Source organism: Ambystoma mexicanum, chromosome 1q, assembly GCF_040938575.1.
Source record: "Ambystoma mexicanum isolate Mex_15411 chromosome 1q, UKY_AmexF1_1, whole genome shotgun sequence".
NCBI lineage: Eukaryota > Metazoa > Chordata > Amphibia > Caudata > Ambystomatidae > Ambystoma > Ambystoma mexicanum.
Genome location: NC_090922.1, coordinates 1029166724 through 1029188588, shown reverse-complemented (window position 1 = coordinate 1029188588; position 21865 = coordinate 1029166724). Strand labels below are relative to the sequence as shown.

Here is a 21865-nt window from a genome sequence, read left to right as displayed (position 1 = left end):
AGCATGCTGGGCTCCCAGACTACATTACGCAGGAGTTTGGGGGCCAGCGTGCATTGCGCAGCTTCAAACTCGCCGGGGCTCTTAAGGCCAACCCCTGTCCGTTGCTGGGCATTGTAGATGGAAGGCAGAGGCTAAGCAGCAAGCGCAACAAAGGGAGGATGCTGAATCTACTCCCAGAACCACACCAATGGCAGAAAAAAAAAACGCAATCCGAGGATGTCGAAGGGGATGCTGCTGACCAAGCAACGAGTTGCCGCCACTTCCCCTGGCGTTTTTGGGGCGCCGCATCAGTATTTTAATGCTATTCTAATAAAGAAGCGATTTTAAATCCCTATTTTGGACCCTGGTGTTTACACAACACTGCTATGGATTGTGCCGACTGGGAATGCGACCCCAATTTGCCTGTGTGAGCAGCCCAGCCCAAGCAAGACACAGACACACATGCTTGGGGCTCTCGCTCATAATGAGCTTATGACTTGGCCTGGGCTTTGGCAGCTCAATTATCCATATCTTTATCTCCCACAATGATTATATGACTTGGCCTGAGCTTTTTAAGCTTGATAATTCAATTCCTTCTTGGCAGGATCATGGACTACAGATCTCAACATGCATCAGTCTTTCCATCCACCAATGATTTTAGTTCATGGCCTGGGTTTTCCCAATGGTATACTGGTTCATCTTTCATGGAGCGACAGGGCACTATGGGCCCCAAGATATATCAGTCTTTCACCCACACTCTGTTCTAGTCACATCTCTCAGACTGATCTAGATCACTGGACTTGCTTCAATTTATCCTCCTTACTACTCTCCCACACTGCAGTGTACCCTTTAATAAACACTGGTCTTTGCAGTCTATTCTGGATTTCACTTTGCCCGAGAGAGACAGTGTTCAAGTGTCATTTTGGACCTCAGGCATGGTTGTGTACACAACCCTCCACCTTGGTATAACACTCTTTCTGGTAAGCATCGGATTTGCAATGAAACACCTTACTTTGGGTTATGCAATCTGTGCCACTCATCAAAGCCCCAACTGTGGCTGGCCAACCAGTCTTTTACTCGCTCACTTCCCCATCCTGGGTCACTTGGAACTTTACTAGACTCTGTCTCCATCTGGGTCTCTCGCTCCCAGTAACACCCTCCCCCCTCACCAACAATGGCAAATTGATTCTAGCTTCAAACAGCAGACCGCACAACTATGAGTCATTACAACTTACCACCCTTCTCCATTACTTGCCATTCTTTAAGGGCTACAGCGGTTCTGGTCAATCACATGTGGGATAAAAGTGACAATTCATTTTGGCATTCCTGGAATTGGTCATTGAAACATCAATTTTCCACAACATGAATACATTAACCTGCAAGATCTTTAGCCAAGCATTTTCCAATAGAAAGATGTGAGTTAACATTTGACAAGGATGTTTTACTTATGAATATTTTTATTAGAAAAATAACTTACGGTATTGTGAAATACATAGCAGTCTGGTATTTCTCGGGACCGGATTGTTTGAAGAGCAATAGCTTTCAGCTTAAAAAAGATTTCCACATGTATAAGCCTGAAAATAAAGCACAGATGAAAGATATACATGTGCTTTTACATACCGATCCCCAATCTATGTAAAGAATATCCACTTACCTATAAAATTCTAGCTTAAAGAAGGTTGAATTCATCTTATGCCAGTCACTAGAATTACTGCTTGAAAAACATTCTAGAAGAAATGAAACACATAACTTGAGTCATAGGTCATGTTTGTTTTTTTTAAATAAATTTTTATTGAGTTTTAACATTTAGCCATATAATGTAGTGTCAATGCTCAGGTCTCCAGCTGACAATCTGAAAAACCTAACATGCAACATTTACTTACTACAATCTTTCAAAATGCTATGAAATAGAAGCATCATATGAATGGTTTCACAAGATTGTTAAAATAAATTTATTTCAACAACATGTTATCAACATCTATCCAGATACATAGCCAATATAACCATTCAATAATTATCACAACATATTCGCCTGTCGCCACACGTACAAAATATATATAGATTAGTTCATCTATCCTTTCCTTATATAACTGCACCAAAACAAAAAACAGATAGACCGGGAAAAGCAAATTACAGGAGACTAGGTGTGCAGGTCATCAAAAGGAACGTAGATGGTGTCATGCTCGCCTTTTTCTGCACTATGTTATTTTCGACCTCAAGAAGAACAGACGCCAATTCTCCTTCATTGTGTTTTCCAGGTTCTCTAAATGATCAATATTTGATTTTTTTGCACTAATAAAGCCATATTTAGTCAAATGTATTAGTCATATCGGATAACATGTCGAGGATATACCGCATAAATGCCTCCGGATCTTACTAATGCAGTGCCCAACATTACATTTACAGCTTAGCTCCCAAAGTTTGTGAAGTTTCCACAGACTGGCAATTGTGTCCCAATCAAGTCTACACGCCCGACACATGGCATCCTCAGACAGTTTTGCCATTCATTGTTGTGAGATGCTCTAGTTCAAGTCTACCATGCACTTTGAGCCCTTCTATCCCACACTTAATCCTTAGCAATTCTGAGGCAGAACGCAAGTTATTTCTCAGTAACTTAAAATGAGGTTCATCCGGCACTGTGTGACTTGACGTACCCATAACACACTTGAAAGCTCATACTGAGGGATCATAACCATCCTCTTGCCAGCAAAGCTAACATAGAACCATCAATTCACAGGAACATGAATACTACCATTCTTCATCTGCGATTTTTAGCATTTTGTAGCGAACCTTTTCCACATAACATTATGTTGTTCATCTTAATTGCAGGGTTGCCCCAACCCAATCATTCAGACGTGCACTGTACTTCGCCCCACATTCATTCAACAATTCTCTTTTTTGATCTTATGTGAATTTCACCAAAGATTTCAAAATACCCAAGCGTTCTGTTCATAGAAGCCAGACAGTCAACAGCTTAGGGCTCCATTTCCAGCACAGTAAAAAGCACAATATCTTGCATTTATTGATTTCCCTCTACCCCAGCCCAAAAAACATTCTTGAGCATTGTGTTTATCTTCTGGCCATCCTTTAAGCAACATCAGTAGAGGCACACCTTGCAATATATACAAAATTCAATGATTTACATGAATAAATAAATCCTCTGGCAGAATCGCTACAGTGCATAGGTTAAAAGGTAAGGAATTAGCCAGGTCAACCATGTCCAAAATTACTTCTTTAAAAAAGAAATGCGGGGATCATGCACAAAGCAGAGACTGAGTAGATTTAATACAATTCAAGACTCAAATGATTGTGGTTTCCAATTTCAAGGCCACAGAACCTGCACATAGTCACAGAGGTCTTTAAGTTATCCTATATATAAAGTTAGTTCTCTTGTCTTGGGCAAGTTAAAGTAAAATCTCATCACCATATAAATTAAGGCAAAGACACTGAAATAGATAGATGCATCTGTCCCCCAGTCGCTTATGTACATTATGTACATTGACAAAAGGTTTGTATTTATTTTAATTGAATTTGTTCATATTGACTGATGTGAAAAGTGCAATCAGTTTTTTGTCTGTACCCAAATATTATATCAATTTACTTAAATTCCATACCTTTACCAGTAATAATTTTCTCGCAATTTATTACGTAAAACAGTGTGCAACTGGGAAAGGTTTTGTTGAAGAGTTCCTAAAGAGAGTTTGCAGGGTGAAAACCCGAAAGATAAAAACAATCCCAAAGAGGCCAAATAATCAATGCACCATTTGCGAGGAAAACAGTTTTATTACACGCAAAAGTATCAAACGGTCCCATAGACCCAAACTAACCAAGAGCTTGCCCAACCCAAAGAAGTTACATCTTTTATAACGGAAATACTGCAAATTAACAAAACTATGCATAATAAAGATTACAACATAATCCCACACACCCATTGGCTAACCCCTATATACAATTCTAATAATCCCCAAAAGTCAACTTATTGGTCACACATTATCTAAAACACATTCCCCTAAAAATGTTACCTAGTACATCCTCACTTGTAGTTGATAAACTACCAGGTACATTTTTATCATAATACATTTCTTTAATTATTAAATATTGACCATCATGTGATGTGCACCCCTCTGTCGGATACCCATCAAAATGTGAATAGCGAGGCCAACTCTGCCTTGATAATACAATGGGACTCCTCATTGTATCAGACACTGGCATGCACAACGAGTACCCTGCCCTCATAGATGCATTTATTGGCATCACCTCTGCTCCTTCTGTTCCAAATCACAGTACAGCCCTAGCACATCTGCAGCCTTATCTCTCTGGAAACCGAGATCCCCATGAACGATGTGCCACTCTTATGTTTGAATTTTTCTTATTTATTGATTCCTACAGTGCAGTGCCTACAGTCCAAATAGGATGGACGATCTTCGGGGAAGGGCAGTAGTGCTCTAAATCTTCACCAGGCCTCTTGACATCACAGAACCCCATGCACTGCTCACATGAATTCAACCTTCAAAGACGCCTCCCTAACATTCCTCCCTGGACCCAACATTCCGTGCCCAGATCCTCCGAGCCGTGCAGCTGGGCTCAATTAACTTATCGGCACAGCGCGGCTCCCTGTGGCCTTGACAGCATACCCTCTCTCTGAGGGAAGGAAGGAGGACTTGTCTCTGGGTCAGCTGGACAGAGCCGCAGCTCCACCTTAGGCCTGTTAAATGCACAAACACATCCTGTAACGGGCCCTAAAATCCAATATGACAGAATTCCTGCTACCTTAGATCCCAGACCTCACCTTTACTGCAATACTTCCATGACTACATCTCATACTCCTACCTATATCAGCTACCTACTAGCACATCCCTTAAAAAGTACACTGTACATTAACGCTAAATGCAAAATACATTACTGTATCTTTAACCTCTGAAACTACAACATGAATACTTCTCTTTCGTTATGGCTATATGGTGTTTCTAATATGTGTCAAAGCTAAATGGAAAATGGACACATGCATATCTGCCATGCCCAACTAGAACGGCTAGCACTATGACTACTGCTAATATATTTGTATTAATCTAAATCAATTAGCCTACCTAGGACGTTGCACTTGCATCCTAACACCCCTCCCCCTTTAGTTAATACTCCATTAACTAACCCAGCTTCCCTTCTTCTATAATCGTCATCTTTGGGCACCCATCTGCCATCTCCTACCAAATCTCCCAATGATACAAATAATTTTCTGTATCAAGTGGGGCGTGAGACAGTGTCCCTGGGGGACCAACTGGTTGTTCTACTCTTACCATCATGTGCTCTATTTCACCATTCCACTTCTCGGTCTGTGTGTACACGTGCTTTGTGATGGGAGAAGATTTACCTGTTATGGACACAGACATCATCATTGCACTCTTAGGCAGTGTCTTGGGTGAACACCGTACAATCATTTGACATGAACAAAAAATTACAAAAAAGAATACTACGATAGGAACCAGCACCTTTACGGCTATCCCCAACCAAGACGGGCCCATGAAAACATCTAATTGAACCAGTCTTCAGCACTCACTCCAGCTTCATTTTCAATGGAAATCAGCAATTTGTGGAGGGACCCTATGGCATAGTTAAAGATCTGTTGTCCGCATCATTGGAGGTATGTGCAGCAAGAGGATCCCATGTTCTGGCACATGCCCTCTTCCATTGCCGCACGTAAATTCAGAACCTACCAGTTATGGAGGGTTATGAGACGAATAGCCCACAATTCTGTTTTTATTCAATTGAGACCCTGCGCTGTCTGGTTCCCTATCTGAAGCACCCCCCACCTTGTTATATGCAACCACTTGGCATGGATTGCAGTTTGGATGCCTAGCACAAACCAGAGTGAAAAATGCTTGCATTTTTGTAAAAGGACAGAAGTGTTCTGGGATCGCTAGTCTTGGGACCAATAATTCAATCTCTTGTTGGTGGGTTCTTAGCTAGCAGTGGGCATGCTGATGGGGAGAGGGGTTCAGTTGCAACTGGAGGTGGCACGTTTATGACAGTCAAGTGCGAGTCGGGCACTATGAGAACAGCTGAATGCCAGGTGGTGAGCGAGTAGACGCCTTTCCGGGATATGGTAAAGTAAGCATATTGTCCGCACATCCAGTAGAGATCCATCAATGTGGATGTGCGATTAGTCAGGTCGGAAATCAAAGTCTTATTGCACCGTTTATACAGGGCCATTTCCTCTGAAGCAAAAGGAGAAGTATGTCAGTATCTGCACCTTAGCTGACTTTTCGTTCAGTTCAATCCAGGCGATTTTTGGCACATAGGTGCTCCACGTTTTACAACATTTCTGGTTGACGTGTACCACTACATCCTCTGAGAGCCCCAGTAGACCTCCCCGCTGTACAGATCACTAGTCCTTTCATCCATCTGTCATTGTAAAACAGCGCACCTTCCAATTTCAGTAGTGGTCTTATTCAACATTGCACATGCTCTTTATTCTTGGCCCAGTTGCTTTCATCTCTATCCATTATGACTGCCGGGACCGGGTGTCCTTGAAACAGGCTTTATATTCTGCATAGGGCCGGGTACACTAAACAGTGGGATATAAGAGGTGGAATATTTTGCGGGCTAAATAGTTTGGGCATGCCTGCTGCATGGGGTATAAGAGTGCAAATGTAGCAGCTCTCATTTGACTTTGCTCTTCCCACCTTCCACATGTGATTGTAATGCATGTCTGTTTGGGGGTGGTGCACATTGGGAACAGTATCGAAAAGAACTCCTTTAAATTAATTATATTCCATTTCATTTTATGTTTGCCTTTTATTTCTTCACAACAAAGAAAGATTTCCTAATTAGGAAACCTGCATCCCCTGCACACTTTCCGTTTGGCCCGGGCCTAAATATGTATATAAATGGGTTGTTCTAAGGTCAGAATTGACCAAAACTGAGACAACTGACCTGGCTAACCTCCGATTAAAAAACTTTTCTGTTGAATTCGGAAAATATATAACCTCATATAACCAAGGTAATTCAGACAATCACACATTACGTTTTGACAATGAGTTTTGTTAACAAATATTCAGTTTTTATTTGCTGCAACTGGCCCAACGCGTTTCGAGTTAATCTTACTCTTCATCAGTGGCATAAATTCATTTTCATACAATTTCTACAAAAAAAGGAAAACATTTAAGTGTCTCAGTATCTGATTATTTACATAACACAAAGAGATATTCAAAATTAGATCATAGCAGTTACTTCAAGAGATGGCCTGATAGTCTTTCTGTGTACGACAACTCAAACACATCAATATTCCAGCAATTGAAGCCCATTTTCCTCTTGTCAGGCCTGGGCCTTCTACTGCTCGTATACATTTTAGAATAAACAGAAAGAAAACAGCGTGGTCTTTTCAAATTTACCCAGATTGGGTCAAAATAGAACCTGTCTCAATGATACTGAAGTAGTCCTTAGTGCTCAAGTGAGTATTATCTTTTGTAGTTTAGTTAATGAACTTCATATTACGTCTTGGTATCTTACCCAATTGCTAACCGAGAAGTACATGTACTGTGGAAGTGGAGAAGTACATTTACTGTGAGCTCGCTACTGCCTGGATTTCCTGTTCTTTGCAGAAGTAAAATTGCAATTATCTGTGGGACATATGAATGAAATTATCCCATTAGTTAGCCTCTATTATATCCCAATTTGAAGTGAAATGTGTAGTGCAAGTATGGCTACTTACCAAGAATGGGGACACAGCACCCAATTACTAGAAAGTTAGGGGGCGGCTGGAGGATTCTTGTTAACTAGTACCCGCCAATGGTGCCGTGTAGGATGTGCCAGATAGTCATTGCACTATATTGAAAATAGTACTGGGCCCTAAAACTGGAGGTAAAACCGGCAGAGTTAAAATCTAAATATATATATGTCCTTCAAAAGAAACCATGCAGAATGCTGCAATTAACTTACTTTAATTCTATGTCCATTCCAGTCTACCAAGATTCTAATGGCAAAGTCCAGTGGTCATCGTATGGCCATCGTCGTGTTAAGGAAGATGTCTCGCATCCTGGCCCAGAGTACAGTTTTGGTGTAAGTAAATTGCAGAAATACGGGCAAGTATAATGTAAGTTAAAAGTTACGTATGTCTATCAAGTAGGAGTCCCCAAAGCTTACTTGTGATCTGTCCAGTTCTTGTGTGGTATCCCAGGACGTCCAGAAAAGGGAGCTGCAGAAGCCGTGTCTGCTTTACAGGAAGAAGCAGCTTGTTCATATATATTTCGCGGCGGGTGATGTCACGCCATGAGTAGTGCATGTTCAGTTCATTGGAGAATATTGTAGCATGTCTGATGTCTGTGAGAGTAGGTTATCGATCGCGTGTGTGCGGGTGACTTCAGGTGTATTTGATGTTTGTGAAAGTAGGTTTATATACCACGCGTGTGCGAAATGGTGCCCACAGAAGGGGGCATTTTTTCACAAAACTCAAATATGATAAAAAGGAATTTGTTTTAGCTAAGTATATCAGTCTGGGAAGAAAAGTGAAATAATAAGCCTAATTTGATATAGAAGCGTTAAAAGGTGTTACAAAAATGGGGCCATCAAAATCTCACTAGTATGGTTAAATTGTGTAATTTCTAACTTGTGTATGGATGTATACACTGTTCTTGTGGAGGGGGTCCTAAGCCAGATGATGGCTCACACAGATCATTTAGTTTAAGATCGAGTTATTGAACAGGTAGGATTGATCTCCACTGCCCCAGAATTCTTTTGAAATAATATTACATTCAGCAATATATCAGACTAATACATGTGCCTCTATGCCCCTGACCCTAAAAATAGAGTGTACAATCTTTTGCCTAGAAGGTGTACCTTCCTTAGGACAATTTTCTCAAGATAGTAGGAACATAATACTCAGTGTCTATAAGTCACAGTTCTGTAAAAGTTAATGTCCAAACAAATTAATAAACAAACAATTATTAGCTTTTTTTGAACGGCCACACCGTGCTAGATAATGAACACCTGCTAATGTATATGTATAGGGAGATTATGGAGTGTACAGTAGAACAGTAATAGAATTCAGAAAGAGTTCAGAATACAAAGTTCTAATGGTGCAACTAACATCCCCTAGCAGGTGTCTTTTTACAAAAATGGTCCTAGATAGTAATCTTCATTCATTCCAAGAGGGGTCATAGCATCCAATTTATGAATCCAAAAGAGTACCCTTTGGGCTTTGGGCTAATAATTTTGGTAAGTTTCCTCCCGGGTTAATGGGTGTATAATTTCCAAGATCACTACTCTCATCTGTGTGATGTTGTGTTTTTGGTCCCTGTAGTGTCTGAAAACTGGTGATTTAATGTTTTGAGTCCTAATACAGGACTTATGTTCTGTCCACCTCTCTGTTAGTTTTCCCCACGTAGTATATACCGCAGTGGCAGCGAATAGCATAAATCATGTTTTTTGTGTCACAAGTAGCGCAGTTCTTGAACATGATTTTCTTGCCTGTGTTGGGGTGTCTAATGTGATCACCTTTGATTATGTTGCAATGGTGGCAGTGCAGGCAGGCATAAGTGCCCAATTTGTGTTTACAAATGGTGGTCTGCATTGGTGTCTTAGGTTTCTCTGCTTTGATCTGCTGGTCTCTCAAGTTTCTCCCTCTCTTGTACACCATCATTGGTGGGTCTGTAAACAATGCTCTTAATGAGTTATCTGATTTAATCAAATCCCAATTTTTGTTTATGAACCTCTTAACTTGAAAGTACTAGCTTGAGTATTTGAGCCTGTGGATGAGATTCTTGGTTTCCTTTTTGGTGTTACGTTCTAATAAATCCTTCCTGTCTTGGGCATTTGTTCTCACAATAGCCTTGTTTTTTGTTTGCCCGAGTAGTTGGCTGTAAGGTAAGTTATCTTTGAGATTTTTAGGCAGAATTATATGCAGTACCCTTTGGGAACACCACCCACAATTAAGACTACAAGTGACAGTAAAGTGGTAGCCAAGAGTAAGTGAGCAGTATCAATAGTTACACAAAGGACAGCAATTACTATGATTCAAACAAACACTGACTCAAGGTTTCTGAGTAAAAGAATATACATTTATTTGCACATCAGTTGTATAACTAAAGTAAACTAAAGTAAAGCAGTTGAAAAATCATGTTACTAATACACTAAACCGCACCCAATAGATTCTGGACAAGTTAGGCTCAAAATGAAGTGTGAGCAAAATAGCACTCCAGCAATTTAAAAGGGAGGGAAAGACAAAGTTAGGCAGGAATTGAGCAACACCATCAAGTAAGTAAGCAGGGCAATCTAGAAAAAGGAACTACAGTGAGGAAATCAGATTCAAACAGGGCCGGGCCCGACGTCAATGGGTCAGAGTCTTTTGGTCAAAATCACACAGTTCAGGGTAGTTCGTGGTTAAGTCTTTTGCCAAGAGTTCCGGACGAAGTTGGTGGGCAGAAAAGTTAGTTTAAAGAATGGAAAAGGACAAGCCCTCGGATTGGCAAAAGGTTTCAAACACTTTCACCGCGGTTGGACGAAACGAACAACCAGATTTGAACAGTACCTTAAATGGAGAGGAAGGCTGTAGCTGAGGCAGACGTTCCTGGCAGATCCTGCAGGCTCACGGTTCCTGAAGCGACGAAGACTGGAGGGTGCTGCACTGCCCAAGGAAGAAACCAGCAGCTGAGCAAAGCAACAAATAAAAGGTGCACTCCTTAAAACGCAAGCAGGGTCCGTTCCTCCTGGCTATCCGGTTCACTGTAGTTCTGTACAGCAAATTCGACCAGAGAAGGGAGCCTTGCTTGGAGTTTGGGTGAACTGGTTGGTCCCAACAGATCAAGATGAGAAGATTCCTTGTAGATATTCCCTGTCGTTCGAGTAAGAAGATTCAGACCTGCAGCAGGGCTTCACCGGGCGGTTTAGTCGTTGTAGGGGTCCTCTTCTGTCAGCTCCTCTTCAGTTCTTCGTTCCAGTGGTGACTCTGCCTTTCCAGACCCAGAGACCTGCTATTTATGCAGTTTTCCCCCATTCACACAGGGTGGCTGTCGATCACACAGCAGGGTGGCTGTCCCGCCGGGACAGTCACCACAGCCAATCAGATCTGAGTGCGACATGGGTTTCCAAGGAGACCCTGTGCAGGGAGTTCTAAACCCCTCCCTCACATCCTGTCCCCCCCCAGACATACAGGCGCCTAAGGACGGCTTCTGTGTAGAAGCCCGCGAAAGGACGGTGAACAAAGGAACCAAACCTGGTTTGGCGCGCAGAGTAAAACACGAGAAAGACTTTTACAAAAAGAAATTGTGAATAAACCTAGCTGGAACCGTATAAAAACATATATGGTCTAGCGGGTTGAAGTTCGAGGCTGCCAAGATAGCCTAAAACAATACCAGAGTTATTTAAGATAACTGCGGTACAAAAAATATGGTAGTTACCACTGCCACCAGCCAAGTCTTAATGAAAAGGGAGCGAAACAATGCTCCAAGAGAAACAGACTAAAAGGGATAAGTATTAACCCTTTCCAGAACTCCATGAAAGATAGTTTGTACTGGGCCTGTGAGTTTTAAAAGAGACTAATAAAGTCAATGGCAACTTTACATGTTTCTGGGAGACAGTCAGTACCAGAAAAATGGAGTCTGGAAGTCTAATAGACAACCCTGTGTTACTGCACTGAGGGTGCTGTGTAACACACAGTAAAAAGATGGTGCCTATGCAGTAGGTGGGCTCCACAGTCTATGAACACAAGAAAATGTTAAATACACACAGCAAAACACATGTAAGAGTGAGAACAAAAGGCTCACACTCTTACCAGGTGAAAAAATAAATCCTAGAAATCCAGCAAAGCTGCTGAGGGACTCAGTAGGTAAGGGAAATTAGCCATTCTGGAGAATTCTCCCTAACAGAGATGCTTAGGGTGGAAGCTAGTATGGTGTAGACAGCTATGAACATCGGTGGGTTTCCTATAGATTCTGGTTTCTGGTAATCATATACTGAGACACTTAAATGTTTTCCTTTTTTGTATAAATTGTATGAAAATGAATGTATGCCCCTGATGAAGAGTAAGATTAACTCAACCCTTTAGGCCAGTTGCAGCAAATAAAAATGGAATATTTGTTAACAAAACTCAAAAACTGTCAAAACGTAATATGTGCTACTGTCTGAATTACCTTGGTTATATGAGGTTATATATTGTCGAAATTCAACAGAACAATGTTTTGAATTAGAGGTTAGCCAAGTCAGTTTTGGTAAATTCTGACCTTAGACCAACCCATTTATATACATATTTAGTCCCAGGCCAAACCGAAAGTGTGTAGGGGACACAGGTTTCCCAATTAGAAAATCTTTGTTGTTTCGTTCCCCAGCCTAAATACAAAGGCTGAGTACTTCTCCCCTGCACCTTAAACACTACACGTTGAACAGTAAATACATCTACATGTCTTAGACATAAATCTATTTGATTGTTTCAACAAGGTGTGCTCAGTGTTTTCCTCGCATATGCCTTTTATTTCTTGCCACCCCTTTACTTAATATTTGTCCCATTATTGTAACCCCCTTCAAAAGCACAAACGATGTACAATTACCTACAATAAAGGACAGAAGACAACAGATACATCCTATATATAACAACATATACATTGCACTACTACTTGATCCTAGAAGCTGCGAGAAGGAAAAAAAACAGTGTCATGGTTCCCGCAGGGGCACATTTGTTGCATGAATGTCACTATAAAAGCCACCAGATTCATTTGTTAATGCCACTGTTCTTGAGGGCCTGCAGAAGATGGTGCTGTGGCAGTTGCTTTTTCGAACGTCGGATGGGTGGACCCAATAACACAGTTCTTGGACTCTTACAGCAGACATAGTAGACATTGGTACCGACAGTCGTTCCACTTCCTCATGGAGTACTGCACATAAACGAAATATCTGGGGTACAGCAGAAGTGCCTGTAAAGACTTTGGGTCGAGCGCAGACGTGGCAGTGGTTTCTTCTCTCATGGGAGCGAGCTGTTGGGATATTATCTTTATACATTTTGTTAAATCCCTCAAAAACTCCTCACCCCTAAAATCTCAGCTGTCAAATGTGCATCTGTGAGTGGTGTGTGCAAACTTCTCCCTGTCACTATTTTGAGCAGAGACAAGTGGTGGTCCTTGCCTAGCTGGGTCCTAAGGCTAAACAGAGCTGAAGGAAGACCTTGCATCCTGCTCCTCCCAAGCGTATGACACAACTTTGACCGTTTTGTTTCAAAAATCCATTGAGACATTCCACGATCCCATTGGCTTGTGGGTGGTAAATCGAGCACAATCAATGTTTAATCCCTAGTAGGGATGTGGTCTTTAAATATGTTGTGAAAAAATGAGTCCCATTGTCTGACTTTAGGACATCACATTTACCGCAGTGAGGAAAGAATTGCGTAATTAAAATGTAGCAACTGATTTTGCATCCGGTTGTATTTAAGGGCCCTCCTCAATCCAATGAGAGACTGTACACAACAATAAAATAATGATAGTTACTGCATTGGTTTTCATGTCCACAGACTATATGGAACACCCAAAATGTTCCTGTTGGATGGGGCAATGTGCTAAGCAACGTCCTGAGGGTGTGTCTGGTTCTGTAGAGGTGGCAGGTAGTGGAGTTTGGCACAAATGTATCAACGTATACTTGAAGGGTGGGGACTAACCAATGCTCCCGAATGTCGGCTGCAACATACTGCATGACATTCTTTGGGTAGTGCAGTTGCTCAAGAGCAACCATAAGTAATTGCCGCAGCCTCACTACTTTACCTGTAATGTTTTGTCTCCAGATATGATCCATCCGTTTCAGTGAGCACCACAGTTTTAAACCACAAAGCATTCTCCTTTTTGGGTGCCTGGCCTTGCAATTCAATTATCTGCTTGAGCGGCACTGCTGTGTAAGGAACTGCTAGTTGCAATTTTTGTGTGCATCTCAGGATATGCCATAACGTCCAGCACTTCCAAATACGCTGCTTCTTTGGCAGCCCTATATGCGGCATCATTAGTGAGTGAAAAAAGTCGGTGTCTAGCGCCTTTTGGCAAGGGAAATTACCCTGTATCACTGGTATAGTAGGCAACGAGTTTGAGTGCCATAAACGTTGTTTGGGTTAATACTGCTGCCATTGGAATGTGAGACCAACTACCATTCCTTTGTGTAATCAGGGGTTGCAAACACTGAAGCGTTACTCTAGCATTCTTGAGTTCTTGAAAACATGTGATCATTTCTCCTTTCCATGCGAGTGGCCCTGACTTTCTGCGTTTTCTTTAAGTCCTTGCAACAAAGCCTTTGTGTAGCTAGTGTAGTCAAAAATCCATGGTCTACAATAGTTACACAAGCCTAGGAACTGTTGTATATCTTTCCCGGTGGTAGGCTGTGTTGTATTTTGTACTGTGGTTGCTCTCTCCAGGGTTACACCTCCCTGATGAGGTAATTTGCCCTTAGTATACCACTTCCTTCGGACAATACTGCATGTTGTCCTTGACCATTTTGAACCCCTTTTCTGCAAGTTATATCAACAATGCCACTGAGTCCTCCCTACACTACTCTTCAGAGTTATTGTACACTAGGTCACCTACATACTGAATGATGATGTTCTTAACATGTGGGTTTACGTAAATCCATATGCAACTCTGTTTAAAAATATTGGGAGACTCACAGTACCCCTGAGGAAGCCTTGTGTGTTGAAATAGATTCCCACAATACTTAAGATACTGAGAATCAGAGTGCGATGGGATTTTTTCAAATCAACTATGATAAAATATGTAGCTTCAGTGGGTATGTTACAAAGGATCGAGGCAGGATTCAGTACTACCGGGAACTCTGCCTCCACAATGTTCTTCAAAGGGAAGAGATCCTTCTCCAACTTAAAGCCTTCCTTCACTTTTGTTACATGATATATAGCTGTGTTGCAGGGGGATTGTGACGGTACTATTATGCCCTGCTGCCATAACACCACAATGGTGTCAAATCCCTTCATCTGTGGTTCTGGATAATGGGTATTGTCGTACTCTAATATTGCACCCTGCTTCACCTTTACGTGAACAGCCCCTTTACTCTTCAATAAACCTATATCGTGGGAGTTACTGCTCCACAAGATGCTCAGTACCTTTGCCATGTCTTCCTGTAAGTGAGAGGGTACTGGTCTAGCAATAAGTGTAGTGTGTGGTACTTGTCTGTGCTGCACCATGACCCGACAAGGGATACATATTTCAAAAATAATTTCTCCATCATTGTCAAAATCTTCGAACTCCTTGGGTCTATACACAAAACTGTGTACCACTCATCGCCTTCCTAGTCAGTCCCTAACAGTATCACCTTATTGTTTTCATTATTGCTGCCTCTAAATCTAGTGTGAGGATGGTACCTGGGGCATGTTCTTGAGGGACTGCTGGCCTAAACAAAAACTCCACTGGCACTCTCCACATTGTGGCTTTCATTCCTGGCACCCATCCTACCAAGACTGTTACTCCATATAGGAACAGATCTGGATGTATAGGCACCCCTCTGATAGCTGCATCACTATAAAGTGCTTGTATTATCACAGCAGCCCTAGCATAATATATTCCTGTAGTTGAGCACACTTCGCCAATCTCAGTAAAACCAATAGTCATGCTTAGCTTGCTCAGGAGGTCCCTACCTAGCTAGTTCACTGCAGAATCTTCCACCCCTTAGATACCTACCTTGATGAGTAAGTCTTCTGTAAATGGAACCGGCATTATTGCCCCAGAGAAACTGTGTGTGTCTGTGTCCATTACTTTTCCTGATAAGGGGAAGTGGCCTTACTTAATACAAGACTTTGTAGCTCCGGTGTCTACAATGAAGGTGAATGCTTTACTACCTATCCTCACACCTACCTTGGCAGTGAATAACAGGACTGGGCCCATCAGGGCTCTCTGTGAGGTTCCTATTGGGGATACCAGTTCGACACAGGGAGTGGAAAAATGCTCCCTCCTATTACACCCACTCCAGTGTAATGAGTTAACATACGATTTGGCAGGGGGTTCATGTGGCAGGGGATCCTTTTCCCACAGCTGATATGGCAGCTGTGGGGCTTGCAGCTGTATATATGGGCCGAATTCAACATACCCAGCACAATAGAAAACGGTGTACGATTGTCTTACCCAATTTTATTGACATTGCCAAATACCTAGATGAAACCACATGATTTAATATCAGTGATTCAATATCAGCAATCTCAAGCTTTCAGTCCATCCCTTACCCACTTGGGACATTTGGTGTGATTAAACAAACATGTTTCAAACCGCTACACTGTCTATGAAAATGCCGTGTCTCTTTTAAATGCACTGAACTGTGTTGTTATGTAGGTTCCAACATGGCTGCATTTTTGCCTACCACTTGTTACCTTATCTTAGTGCAAAACATTGAAAAAGGACTCATATACTTGTCTATATAATACCAGAGTCCTCTCTCTATGTCACTTACCTGACGAAGCCCGAGTAGGGTGAAACGCGTCGTTCCTTCTTGCACCTAGGACCGTTGCTGCCTCCTTTGTCCATGTATCTTAAACAATAAAGGACACTTTGACTGCACGGAATACAAGTCTGCGTGTGGATTTATTGAAGACATCCAGCCTTTCACTTCGATCACAGCCGGAGTGCCGATGTAATCCGGATTGGTTCCCAGTCCTTTTTTTCTACATATATATATATATATATATATATATATATATATATATATAGTATTTGGACCTGGGTTCTACATGTGCTGGTGTGAGGTGTCAATACCAATACTGTGGTGTCTTTCCAGGGTTAGGCACGTGTGGGTGGCCTGGGGCAATTGTGGGCATCATCTTTGATGGTGGGTGGCATGTAAGTGAAAAAAGGGGTCCACTAGGATAAGTATGGGTTATCATAAGAATAAATGCGTCTGCTCCTACACTCTGGCGCAAAGTGTCCTATCATGCTGCAGTCAAACACTGTCCCGGTCCCCCAAAACTTGGTCTCATCGCCCCCGAATCCACCTCCTCGTCCTTGCCTGACAACTCCTCTTCCCCTCAGATAACCTCCCATAGTCAGGGTACCCTCGGTAACACTGTCCATTCTGGTGCTTGCCTTGTGTCCTGCTGCTCCTCAGGTAATCAGCGCTACATTTGCACTTAACTTCGCCAACTTTTTTGGAACTAACTTCAGCCTTCTGCGCATGCAAAGCTGTTTTTTTTTCTTCCCCTGCAATGATGCACCATCATCGCCTGAATCTAGGCCCATCCATTTGCTGCAATCTATACTACCCTCTCTAAATCGTTTTGCACATCCTTGGGAAGTCCCTTCCGCAGCATATGGTAAAATATCGCTATATTCTTGTCCCAGGGCTTCCCTGTCTCTGCCCTCCACATTTCTTGAATCTGGTTTATGTGCAATGTGGGGTCTTCGTCTAACTTGGTATCTGGTGTGTCTGGGTATGATGACCTTAACACATTCCATACTCTCGCTTGACAGTCATTTAACTGTGGTTAATACATTTTCAGTTGAGGGTGAGTTTAGGGCATCACACCATATATTTCCTCCATCCTAGGGGAATATGTACACAATTTATTTAACTTTTTAGTTCTTGGGTATGGGACACAGGAAGGTTGTACATTTAGGATTCCCTTCTTACTTGTCTCACTTCCTCTCACAATCACTTCTCTGTGGGGATGGCAGAGAGTGCCACCCTGAGTTACAGCAAAGAGCTAATTAAGGATATAATCAGAGGGCCTTCCCTGTTCGACCAATCAGGTACTGGGTATGTGAGCCAGGCACCCACGAATGCAGACTAACTGCTAAAACTGAAAAAGTAGTAGTTCTGCACGGAACCACACAGTTACTTCCTTCGGGCATATCTGAAATCTAGCATTATACCGGCAGGCCAAGTGGTCCGCAGTGAACCTGGCCTCCTCTTAGACAAGACCTACAAAACAAATTTCAGTTATATAGCCACCAAGCGCAGTTTGTGCTGTTGAAATAGAATCACCAGATCCCGAGAATTGGGGGAGTATTAGGGAAGGAGTTAGAGGCAAAGGAACTGAAGTTCTGCAACACAGCAATCACCAACCCTGAAGATAAGTTAACGGAACTAGCAAACCAATTGCTACACTTAACAGAAAGTAACAGAAAGTAAAAACAAAACGTAATAAGGATATTCAAGAATTTAGAGCTGAAAAAAATCTAACCATATTTAGTAACCAATTAATTAGAATTAAGAAATATTGAAAGAACTCAATGCACCATGAACAATAGGAGAGGCCCTAGGAGATGGGTTACATTTTCAGATACAAGAAGTGACTCAGCCAGTGAAAACCCTTCCAATTATATACGCACAAGAGGACAGAGGCCTTTTTTTAGGCAGATGCCTATCACAAGGCCACCCAGGAGACTTCTACAATCCACAGTACATACCATGGGGAAAAAGAAGGCGAGGTTGCACAAGAGAATGTACAACCAATAAGGAACATACAAGGTCAGCCATATGAGCATGAGCCAGAACAAGGAGCTTCCGGTGTTCAAACTTTCAGGGATCACTTTACCATCAGCACAAATACAACTTTTGGGCGAAAGGACTCATTTGTTCAGAAAAATAGTTCTTAAGCTCCCAAGTGGAGCTTAAGAACTTCTTTTGGAAGTTTAGGCTCAAATGTTTCTTTAGGGAACATGATCAAAGGGATAAAATGGATGACACAGGACTCCGGATTCCGTTCACGTTCACCCCACAAGATAATCAAGTGCCAAAGGAAAAACTGTGTGTCTGGAGACCTCAAAAGATGAAGTACACAAAAACATACGAGACATAATTTATCCAATTCAGAGAGACAAGCATTACAAACACCAGATCAAAGATTGTCAATAAAACCTGCAGACAAGGGATGAGGCATAGTGGTTTTCAACAAGCCCAGAATAACCAAATGGTGTTAGAACTACTGTAGGATGAAGACAGCAACCGGCCCTTGAGGAGGGACCCTTCATGGGAAATAAAACAAGAAATATTGGAAAGCACTCAGTTCGGAGTAGACAGGGGGTGGATAACGAAAGATGAATTTAAATTTCTAAACCACTCAGAACTAAGAACACCGTCTTTCTATGATCTCCTAAAGATAAAGAAAGATCCAGTCATACCACCTGGGAGACCCATAGTGTCAGGGTTTGGCTCTATCCTGGAACCATTGTGCAACTTTGTGAACCTCTTCCTGCAACCTATTAGCAAGAACACAGTGACCTAAATAAAGGATACAATGATCACAATAAAACTTTGAGGGTCTGGATTTTGATCCTGAACTTAGCTTTTTGGCTACAATGGATATTAACTCGCTCTACACAAACACCCCCCCCCCCCCCAAGACAAAGCGATTGACTAAATTAATTGCTCCGTAACCCATGGGGCAACACAAGAAAGGGTCCCGGCTGATTTTATCATAGACTTTATGAGTATAGCACTCAGGAAGAATTTCTTACAATATGCAAATTGGTTCTATTTGCAAATCTGTGTCTTTGCGCGTAGTCTTGTGATACTGTTTTATGGCAGCTTTCGAAGAGGACTTCGTCCTCACAGATAGAAACCCATTTAGACCACAGATCATAAACTGGTTTAGATACATATATGATGTCATCTACATCTGGACAGGAACCCAGGAATCTCTCTGCTTGATTTCTTCAACTGTCTGAATGGGTACCATCCAACGATAAAATTCACTGTGGAATTTGACAAGTACCAAATAAACGTTCTAGATCTCGTCATCAAAATGGAGGCAGGCCAATTGAAGTGTTAACTGCATAACAAATTGACGGATCGAAATACAACACTCCACCTCGAGTTTCCATCTGAGGTCACTTAAAAAGAACCTGCCTTTCAGCCAATTTTTACGTCTTAGACATAACTGTACCACCCTGGGAGACTATTATGAACATGCCAACAATCTAAGTACCAGCCTAAAAAAGAGGGAGTACACAAGAAAATGGGTGTCTCATGCCTTGAAGAGGGATAGCTATGTGCCAAGAGAAACCCTTTCAGAACCCAAGGAGAGATGTAGCACGGACAATAGACTTGCATGTATCACCACATATAATATGGATTCCTTTCATATTAAGAAAATGATAAGGAAATACTGGCCAATGGTCAATACATGCATACCCAACACACCATTTCCTTTGTTTGCATTCAAACAGTCCCAGAATTTAAAGAAGGACACAATGGTATATTCAAGACCTAAATAGACAAGGGACACCACCTCCAGTTTGGACATACGCCCGTTAAAACGGCACTTCCTGTGTGGCAACTGTAAGGCATGCAAATACACTGCAAAGATGCTATCATTCAAGATTGAGGATAGGACCTGGGAACTTAGGTTTATGTTGAACTGCAAGACTTCAAATGTTGATTACTGCATAAAATGCCTGTGTGGCCTGAGGTATGTAGGACAAAGAGAGCAGTTCACATTAGGATGAGCATAGATCAAGTATCCGCTGTAGAAATATAGTGGTTCCACTTGTATCCCATTTCCTAGAACACCAACATTCAGTGGAGGACTTTAAATGGTGGGTTTTGGATGTAGTATAACATGCACCAAACCCCCAAATGACCCTTCTGAACAAAGGCTTGTTGGATACATCGCGTTAATACCATAGAAAAGGGACTCAATGACGAGACGCCAATGCACTGCGATCTACGTGCAACCTAAAGATTGGCCCATATATCTGCGACTCCAGGGCTGCATCCTTTGATGGCTGCATAAAATCCACAGTACATAACATATATAGACCCTAAGATGGTACTGGGGTCTCACCTCCGATAGGCTGTGCCAGACCCAAAACATACAAGTTCCACCAGTTTGACTGTTCCCTATTGGTCCCCCAACGCCAACCTTTCTTGGCTCTCACTCATGTTTACTCTTTAGCTAGTCCTACTTTTTAATTGAGATAACTCACACACAAAGGGTCATTCATTCACACAGGCCCTCCCTCTATTTTAGATTTGGTGCCCATGATCATGAGCACAGTTGCAGTCTCAAGCTAAAAGTGCATTTTAAAATTAGGCCGTAATTTAGACCATTCTCATTAGATGGTGACTTTTCAACCTATGGACCATTGGCAAACTCACTGTGGGGCTACCAGCCCCTATACATTGACTGCCTGTATACTACAAGATGGCGATCAGCAGACAGACTTCATGGACCGGACTCTGCAACCATGCGTGATCTCGCAAGTCCAGGTGCTTAGACTCACGCATCACAAAAAGCTTGTGGCTACCAAGGCAACAGATTTGCCGGCTCTGCCTGTTCGACTCCACGCAATCTTCTGAGGTAAGCTCCCGTCCGCTGTTACTGTAACCATGATACTGGACAGAGACACAGATTACCTGTGAGCAGCCTCTGATACAGTCCCCTTTATTTGTCGATATATAATGCACAGCGCGAGTCTCCTGCAGCAATACCAGAGTTGTTGTGTTGCTTAGTTACTGGATACAGACTTGTCGGCATTGTTCATTCGACAATGCCCATTCCCTTGAGGAAATTAGTCTGCAGATTCTACTGCAATCATTGTCCTGGATATAGAGACATATATCACTTGGCAGCAGCTTCCGATACAGTACCCTTCATTTGCAGATACATAATGCACACCGCGAGTCTCCTGCAGCAACACGCGAGAAGTCGCTTTGCTAAGCTACCTGCACGTAGCTCTCTCACGAATGCCACAGTGATCTAATCCCTGGCGGATAAGAGAAGGGGCCTTTGCATACCAACAGCAGCGCTGCTGGATAGAGTGGTAGGCAAGGACTACTAAGACAATTCTGATTTGGGAGCAAAAATACTCTGTTAGGCACAGATGAAAGTGCAGGCGAATTGCAGGATGATGCCGTAAGAAGGGGATAGAGAAAAGAATGCAGCAGAGACACTGGACAGAACGCGGCAAGCAGGAAGAAAAGGAAATTT

General features: G+C 42.2%; 1 protein-coding gene across 1 annotated transcript in view; it reads right to left on the bottom strand.

Moving 5' to 3' along the window:
- MCOLN2 (mucolipin TRP cation channel 2) overlaps positions 1-21865 on the bottom strand; it is a 1022745-nt gene that overhangs the window by 587023 nt on the left and 413857 nt on the right. Inside the window, exons 5-6 of the mRNA XM_069641702.1 lie at positions 1634-1706; positions 1457-1553 (exon numbers count right to left, since the gene is read on the bottom strand). Of these exons, the coding sequence (XP_069497803.1) occupies positions 1457-1553; positions 1634-1706 (170 nt within the window). The remainder of the gene's footprint in view (positions 1-1456; positions 1554-1633; positions 1707-21865) is intronic.